This window comes from Austrofundulus limnaeus, unplaced genomic scaffold (assembly GCF_001266775.1).
Source record: "Austrofundulus limnaeus strain Quisiro unplaced genomic scaffold, Austrofundulus_limnaeus-1.0 Scaffold241, whole genome shotgun sequence".
NCBI lineage: Eukaryota > Metazoa > Chordata > Actinopteri > Cyprinodontiformes > Rivulidae > Austrofundulus > Austrofundulus limnaeus.
This window is the reverse complement of record NW_013952643.1, coordinates 511043-520336: the sequence shown is the minus strand read 5'-3', so window position 1 is coordinate 520336 and position 9294 is coordinate 511043. Positions and strand designations below refer to the sequence as shown.

The 9294-nt window shown below is 39.6% G+C and overlaps 1 protein-coding gene across 7 annotated transcripts in view; it reads right to left on the bottom strand.

Annotated features, from left to right (window-relative positions):
- The window catches only part of sbf1 (SET binding factor 1), a 108630-nt gene that overhangs the window by 16455 nt on the left and 82881 nt on the right, over positions 1-9294 (bottom strand). For all 7 annotated transcript variants that reach the window (XM_014020112.1, XM_014020113.1, XM_014020116.1 and 4 more), the window contains 7 exons: positions 9011-9183; positions 8867-8940; positions 6834-7026; positions 6628-6755; positions 6367-6539; positions 4389-4525; positions 410-617 (listed from right to left, as the gene is read on the bottom strand). In XM_014020112.1, the coding sequence (XP_013875566.1) occupies positions 410-617; positions 4389-4525; positions 6367-6539; positions 6628-6755; positions 6834-7026; positions 8867-8940; positions 9011-9183 (1086 nt within the window). The remainder of the gene's footprint in view (positions 1-409; positions 618-4388; positions 4526-6366; positions 6540-6627; positions 6756-6833; positions 7027-8866; positions 8941-9010; positions 9184-9294) is intronic.

Genomic DNA, 9294 nt, shown 5'->3' with positions numbered 1-9294 from the left:
TGCGATATTTTTGGTCCAAAAATTCTATTAAATAAAAACTTCTTACTGGAAAAATAAAACGAAAAAAATTCTAATATTAAAATAAAACACATACAAAGCAGAACACAACTAAATGTATCAAAAGTATGTCTATGTAATATTAGAATTTTCTGAGACAATGAATTTTGGTTTTTAGTCGGGTTTTTTTCCCCAGTAAGAGGTTTTTATTTAATAGAATTTTTGGACCAAAAATATCGCAATATATCGCCTTGTTTACAGTATCGAAATATATCGGGATATATTGGGATATATCATGACCCCTCTGTCATGATATGTATCGTATCGCCAAATTCTTGCCAATACACAGCCCTAGTTAGGGACGTCAGTCTCTTGGTCGTGTGTCCAGATATTTCTGTTGTTAAGTCCTTACCTTCTGCAGACGGTGTACATGCGATTGACAGTGGAAATCCTGAAGGGCTCGTTCTTAGAACGCGTCAGGCTGTTGCTGAGCGTGCCCAGACCAAGACGCTGGTAGTCACGGCAACAGGCACGCTCCACGACGTTACTCATGGTCTGTCTGTCTGAAGAGCGAATGGTGGAGGAGAGGGTGAGGGCGCTTTGATCCACTTCCTCTGAGACTGTGGGACAAAAAACACCGCAGCTTATCTTCACTTTACAGCTCACCAGAGAAGCTACTTTTATGTAACTCCTCAATTAAAGCCAGGACAGCAACGATCTCCAAAAACACTCATTAGATCAGAAGCTTGTRCTCAGATGCTCCTCTGATCATTGAGGGACTGCAGCCTCTTCCCTCTGATATTAGCAAACCTTTTAGAAATCTATTTGTGTAGATGCCTAACAAAACTGTCTATGTTGTCATTTCTACCAACTGCTGGTGTGGCTCAGAACACCTAACTAAAAAATAACTATTTTTACTATACCAGAGTTGTAAAGTAACTAAGTGCAAATACTTTGTTACTGTACTTAAGCAGAATTTTTGTCTATCTGCACTTTACTTGAGTAATTATTTTTCAGCCTACTTTTTACTTCTACTTCTTACATTTTCACACAATTATCTGTACTTTCTACTTCTTACTTTTATTTCATTTTTGTTTGTTTTCATTCCAGGTTATTGTAAAAAATAAATACTATCCATATAAATTGTGCCTCCTAGATAGAGTGAATTTAATTGGTATAAATTAAAGTATAAAGTAGTAGTATGAAGTATAAATATATAAAATTCTGATACCGTATTAGTTTGTACACAAACAAATCATGTCGCACTCCAGCAGGACATAATCATTAAAGTAAAAGGTCTGTACTTAAGAAGTATTTGTATTTCATGAATTACATTATTGTATTTGGCCGCAGCCCTCAGATAGATTTTCATTTTGGAGAAAGGGTTTGTGCAGCCTTGATATACAGTATGTATATAAAATGAAACAGCTGGACTAGTGTATCCTAAATTTAACATCAATTCATTATTTTAATACGATATACTCATTTCTGCATTTTTGGGGAGGTCACCTCCTAATAAATGTCATTACATAAAATCTAACTRCTCATTTTAATTCAATTCTTTATTTTTAATATTTAAGTACAAAAATATCAGATACTTTTACTCAAGTAATATTCATAAATGAGACTTTAAATTTTCCCAAAGTAATTTCTTGGTAAGATACTTGTACTTTTACTCAAGCATCACTGTGTGGTACTTTATACAACACTGCACTATACCTGCATTGTTCCTCCTCTACTACCTGACTAGGACTTGAAGATCTTTCAGACAGGTTCTTCTGCCAGGTGTTCCCAGCAAACCCTCACTACAGGTTTGGGTCTACAGGGTCCGTCTGGCATCTGATCCAACTCACTGCCAAGTGGTGATCGAGTATACAAAACATACGGCTGCAGATCAGATGACACGACCACAAAGTGTCATCAAATCATTGATCTACGACCTAGAGTGTCCTGGTGTCACGTGCACTTAAGGACATCGTTCTGTTGGAACGTGGTGTTTGTGATGGACAAACTGTGACTAGCACAGAAGTCCAACCACAAAACACCCCTCAGKTTCAGATCAGAGAGGCCGTTCCTCCCAAACACACCCCAGGTCACATTTTCATTACCCAGGTGAGCACTGACGTCCCCCAGCAGGCCAGGTACTTTGAATTGCTTTAGTACTTAGGAACAACAGTCAGAAACCATTGCCCATGTAAAGGCGAAGGAAAGCTACTTTCTCATCTACAGAGGAAAACTCAAACACACAGGCACCAAGCCAGGGGGCTGTGATGGCATTCTTGCAGAGTAAGGCCCAGCCCTGGCTGTGTTTGAGCAGAGCGACACATTGAAGTGGGCAGGATCATCATATAAAAAATGTGTCGATCTTATTTTATTCATGACACAACAGTAAATGGTCTACACCAACCTTGAAGGAAAAATACTGAAGACAGTACCAGACCATCCAGCAGTATGAAGCTTAAGACAAGAGGCAAGACGACAGAGGACGGTAAGCTAACGTTAGCTTATTGTTGCTTGAAGCTTGCTACAGTGGTTGTTTAGTTGAACTTGTTTGAAAAAAAAAAACATAATAGTTGTTGCAAACAATCCAAGTAAAGTTAATCTCATTTATGGGACGTAACCCAGTGAACCAATCAAAGAGCAACAGTAGCTGATGTCAAGTTGGGTCAGCCAGGCTGGCCCGGATAGAACCACTGGTCTTGAGGTTCTAGAAATCAGGGTGGATGTGGGTGATAATCTCTAAAGCAAACAAGCTGAACCTGGGTATGAACCCGGGCCAGCTCACGCCGGGCCTCACAGTGCAAAGAGGCCATAAGTAGATCCATACCAGCCAGGTACCTGTCAATATGGGCAACTCCAGAGCAGAATAAGGTCCAGCTCCTCTCAACTTCACTCACAAGCTCCTTTCCCAGCAGAGATGCACATTTCATGTCTGAAGATCCAGCTTTAGTAACCCAGGGTCAGAGTGCCAAGGTCCCCGCTGTCTGCTACCGCCCATAACATGCTGAACCCAACCCAAATGGACCCTCCAGTATGGAAGGCCCAAAGGAAGGCAAACCCATGTTTCTATCTGGACCCCATAGGCAGAGGCCTGGTCAACAGGTGGTCAGTGATGAGCACCTCTCCAGGACCTGGCTTCAGGGTAGGACTCCTGTAAACCCATGTCCGGGCGAGAGACAGTAGCTGCTTTTCCATTGCAAATGTGCACAAAACTTTGTCGATATTCTGTTAATGTTGAAAAACACAGTTTTGCAACTGCGGTGTTTCCATTAAGTAAGAAATGCCATTAAAGTCACGCGTGAATACGCTTGTTCTCGCGATAAGTCATTACAAACATGGCGGCAATGGATGTAAACACATAGCATATTGCTACTGTGACACTAGCGCTCATCATCAGAGGAGATGTCGGCGTCTTTTATCGAGGCTTTCCAGTGACAAGCCCCTACTTGGGAGCGGCTACGTATGCTGTGTTTTTGGGAGATTGTAGTCGGCGAGTTTACTACTTTATTTTACTACTTCTGTGATTTTACTACTATTTCTACTTTCTGTTATCTTCTTCTTCGTTGTCTTTTTTGCCAGTAGAAACAGCTGGTTGTTGATCACGTGACTCCTGTGATGCGAAAAATGTGTTTCCATGGCAGTTTTGCGAAAAACACCAATTTTGATACGGCCGAAATACCACCTCATCCTAGCGCAAAAACATTTTGTCAAAAAACGTAATTTTTTTTTTAAATTGAGGTGTTTCCATTGAGCAAATTTATTTTCGAAATTCTAATTTGCGCATTTTCATGGTCAATGGAAACGCAGCTACTGAACTCCCTGATGTCTTCTGTCCCTAAGAGTGTGAATCACTCTTTACCTGGCCTGACCTACAACCAGTTTACCTTGGAAGACCTTACAGATGGCAATGCCCTTAACAGAATAGGTCATTCAAACATATTTTTGATTTAAATAAATGTTCAACATGAGTTTGTGTATGTTTTTCCTGCATCTTACTGGATGACATCACAAATAGTAAAAATCTCACAACTAAATAATTTTGGGTTTCTTAATTTAATTTCAAAAAGAATACTGAGCCTACGTCATATGTATTATTTAGCTATACTTAATATAAAGACYCAGTGGGGACCTGATAATATTTTTATATGTCATAGTATGAAAATAGTCAGAATTAAAAGGAAGTATGAATCCATTTCAGTGTGTGAACTAAAACACAAGGGTTCCAATTTTTAGTTGGAGCTAAAATATTTTAGCCCGAGAAGCTAAAGTTTATACATTTTAGCAAAAAGGTTTATAAACAGAAATCATAAGTGGTTTTTATTTTCATAGTAACATAGCTAAATGAGTGAATATTCAAATTAAATAGAATTTATTTGAGTCAGTTATGATACCTGAGATTTCATCCTCATCCAGCTCTGACTGGAAGCTGCTCCGGTTCTCCCAGCTGGGGGGAGTGTACTTCTTCCTGGTCACGTACTGCCGGCTGATGGTTCTCTTGGCACTTTTCACCAAGTTTTTTGAAAGTGTTCTGACGGACATAATATAAAACATTTTTAACAACAGATTAAATAATCAATATATCTTATTGAAGGCAGAACATTTGATTGTAGAAAAATAAAAAAGACAGTAGTGTTTTAAATGTTGTCATCAAAACTAAATTCGATTAATGCAGGTTTAAAAAGAGTTGCTGCATTATGGAAATTAATGAAGTGAAGATAGTTTCTCTTTGTGTACAACATAAAAAAGTGTTCATTTCAAATTAAAGTTTTAGACAAAAATCATCTCATGGTGAGTTCTAAAGTTTATTTTGGTTAAACCTTGAAAATAGAAAATAACCACACGCACAACATGGCAACATGTCCTGCTCAGAGTACGTGGTGCAAACGACTCTCAGCTAGCATCACACCAAATAAATATATATATACATACATACATATATACACACACATATATATATTTGGTGTGATGATATATACAGTATATACACACATATTTTTAAGCCAATTCAGTAGAAAGCAGAACTGAATGTTACTTTAGTTTCTTCATCATCGGTGACTTCTTTTCACACCAAATATGAGCAGAACAGTTTTAAAACTGACAAAGTAAAAAACCTTTTCGTGTCTCCAAAGGTCAATTGTCCATATCAGCCATGTTGAATTAGGTTGAATACAAAAAAGAAACCGGTATAGACTTGGGTCGGGCAATAATGTCAAAAAAATTAGTCACGATTAATTGTGGCATTTAGCTGATAACGATTAATATGACGATGAACCTCCTGGAGTCCCTGGATGAGCCGATGCATCCTAATCACGACTGATTTAGATGGAGCTAGTGGGAAAGATACACTCTCTCTAAGGGTGTATTGACCAGACACATTTGGTCCGCTTTAAAACGAAAAAGGTGCTGCAGCTGATTAAGATGGAGATGGAGCTACGGACACAAAGGTGGACCAATCAGAAACTTTTCAGAGGGAGGAGGGAAGCTCAAAGGCAGAGATGAAGGGAATAAACAGTCTGAGTGAGGACTGTGGGGAGGAAGAAGGCGATCCATTTGGTGTAGAAGAAGAGCGCTGAGCGGACTACTGTGGAAATCTCTGGTCATGTATGCCAGTTCGCCTGGCGGCACAAACCTTTATAATTACCAAATGCCAAATATAAATCAAGGACAGTTTTTCTGATGATTAACAGCACAAGACAATTTTGCCCAACCCTAGCATAAATGTACATCAACCGATTCCTTAAAAAAGAGAATGAAACTACTACTACTACTATTGCTACTGACTAGAAAGAGGAGCAAAAAGGAAAAGTCAGGTTATATTTTATGAATTTTAAAGTACCTGTGACATGCCTGTCCTTCAAATACAAAAAGTCAAAGAAATCATCTTTATACTTAAGAAAATTGGCATAATACACATGATTTTACACATTTTGTCACATAACTGGCCTATTTTCTTTTAAATTTGGCTCAGCCAAAGTGAAACAGGAAGTGACATCAAAGGGGAACTCATTAATAAAATAAAATTGCTTGTCTCGGTTTATTAAAACAAAATTATTTAAACTTTAACTCTTCTTCATCTCTCTTTGATAGCAACTAAAGATAATCTAAAGAAACATCAGATTTTTCTCTACAGTCTGGGTTTTTAGCTTTTGTAACAAAGCTCTTTTTACATGCTGACATTCCTCTTTGACATCACTTCCTGTTTCTTCACATGCAAATATCTCAACAACTGTTCATCTGAGCGATGTGAAATTTGTTTTACAATATTTTATCAATGTTAGATTTCCAAAAATGCATTCATGTTTATTACAAAAATTTGATGTTACGGGCACTTTAAAGCCATTCCGTACTCTGAAGGTTTTGGGTTCTTACTTTAGGGACTGGTTCTTGTCCTTGTCCTTGGGCTCCAGCATCTTGGCACTCTGACCCACAGTAAAGGCGAAGGTTCCCTGTACGTGCTGAGGATAACGCAGCTTGTGGAGGTGTTTCCTAAAGCTTTCAGCCAGATCAGATGCAACCTCCTCATCAAAGGCAATTTTTAGTAGCTATAGACCAGAAACAGACAGACGTTTTTGTCATCTCAAAGTTCTTAGGTGTTAACGAAGAATCTGAGTGATGAAAGGATCAGGAGACCTGGAAGGTGCAGGATCGTAACTGGAGCCCCTCCTGAACAAACTGGTCCATGGATAGTGTGACGGAGATTCTCTTCTCCTTGGTCAGAGAGGCGACGGGGAAGGAGCGAGTCACGATCTGCTCACCCACTGCAGAGAACAAAACACCAACAGGCCAACCAATGAGTAAAATATCCAACTAACCTCAGGAAAGCTTCTGTTTCTTACCCAGTGGGTCGGTAGGTGTGCCCTTGAAGATAAGGCGGTAAGTAGTCAGGAAGATGGCGCCCTCCGCTGGAAGAAGAGGCGGCCCTCCCATCTGTCCCGTTGATTCGTCTCGGCCATCTGGGATCAGGTGAACCCGCATGCCGTCCATCACCAGCTCCTCTCCAGGTAACAGGGTTGGTCTTAGCAGCTTGGGCTGCACAGAAATAAAAAGAGAGCAACTGAACGTGAAGAGATGATCAGCTCCAGAGGAAACATTTCCTCTAATTAACACCATTTTGTTAATCTTAAGTTAAATGTGAGTTAAATGTGAGTCATGACAATTTTAAAGTACATGTAAGGAATGAATACTGACTCATACTCATGTTACTGAAGCCTGCAGATGGCTGCATACACACACCAGATCTGACAGGGTTTGGATTTTATCAATAACASAAAGACAGATCATCAGAACCCCATGGCTGTGACTTGGGATGGGCAGTCCTTTTTAAAGAGTCTCGTTCTACTTAAAATGAGGGAATCTGAAGAATTAATGYGACCATCAAGGCTGCTTTTTGTTTGCACTTTTTTAAAACCAGCATCTTGTATTAAACCAATGTGTCGACTTTCAACACAACACTTCAAAGCACACAATCCTCTCAATAAAAAGAAAGAAGTTAAAGTCCTCACAGACGAGTAGCTGCCTGCAAGACAATTTTTAAGTCTTGCCCTACTGAATAAAAAAGTAAAAACACTCCTCTGATAATTCTTTTCAAGCGGTGATGATTGTTGATTCGTGTAGCTCCCAATTTTCTGCTGTTTGTTCAAATATACATTTTTTTTAAAAAGTACTTCAGATTCAAGGAGTTATTTGAGGCTAAAACAAATAATCCACATAGAAGATTACGTGAAAAAAATTTATACAAATTAGTCATCACGGAATTTTATTGTTGTATTATTTAACATAGTAAATGTTCATTTGCAACTTCAATTAATTAAATGAACTGCTGGGGGCAGAATCACCTCTATTGTCTGTGGTTACTTTGACTGATAGAGTGATACAGAAACACAAAGAAAAAATATCGAAGAAGCAAAAGAAAAAAACAAGACTTAATGTTTAAAAGTTGGCTACATTTCACAGAAATTAAAACAAAGAAAGTCAAATGCAGCTCTGATTATGTTCTCTGCAGGCTGGTATGTTTCAGAGAGTTTGATGCCTCATAGATTTTATTTTCAGCGACTGATCAGTTTATGCTATAGCCAAACATTTATCATTTTTGTTTGTTTATCCATCAGAAAACAGCTTTTAGTTACGCTAACGTTAGCTAATGCATTTAGTGTCATCATATTAAATCACTGAAATATAGTAATAATCCATCCAGTCTTGTCTTCTCCCATAGTGTTGAAGTCTTATTTGAACTTTTGGACCATTAGATCCAGCAAGATTTCAAAATATATATATATTTGCACTTYGAATGTCACTTTAAACCAAATTATTTTTTGTATTTTAGACATAAAAAGCTGCATCTACCTAAACCTGACCCCAGCCCCAACCCTTCCTAATTCCACCCCTAACAGAAAGTAAATAACTTCTCTGATATGTTCACAATCTGCTGCACAGTTAATGACACACATCACTGAGCTACAGTCAAAGCTAATAAAGACTAATAGACATTGCATGAGACCTTCTTCATAAGAAACAGTCACAGGAAGCTCAGCATGGTGCCCATCCCTCTCCATCACACTGCATGCAGGACCAACAGTACCCTTCAGTTTGAAGGCACTCGGCTCTGAAGGGCCTGGAGGAGCTGCAGCAGCCCGGCTGAGCTCCTCCGGCCTCAGCAGATATCAACCAGCATGATGAGGGAGAGCAATCACCCAGCATGCACTGCTCAGGCATGCTGTGAGTCACACAGTTCTGTCTGCGGCGGACAGACGTACCTGCCATGATACTGTGAGCCTGAGCTGAAGGGATTGGTGGAGAGGGGAGTGGGTGGGACTGGCAGGGGTTCAGCATGGCCTTTGTCCAGTGGGATGTAAAAATAGGAATTGGTTACCTTTTGGATGGGAGGCAGCCTTTTACTCTCCCTGTGGACTGCGTCCAGCGTCTCGATGTGCATCTGAACAATATCTGCGGAGACAGATTCATTGAGTGACGCTCCTTCTACTCCTCTTAAAGKTCAGTGAGTGTGACATCATACCTGGTATCATAGTGTGGAGGGCCTTCAGGTGTTCGTTTGTCACGCCGCTCTCATTGCAAACTTTATCAACAAAACGGTTGATGAAACGCACCACGGAGTTGGCCACATCAGAACTTTCTGCATCTTCAAAGCCACTCTCTGTGTCATAGCTCTCTGCCATGCTGCCTGCAATACTGCAGAACAAACAACCTGCTTAATACTGCAGAACACCCTGCCTAAGACTGCACATCAACCTGCTTAATACTGCAAAACAACCTGCTTAATACTGCAGAACAACCTGCTTA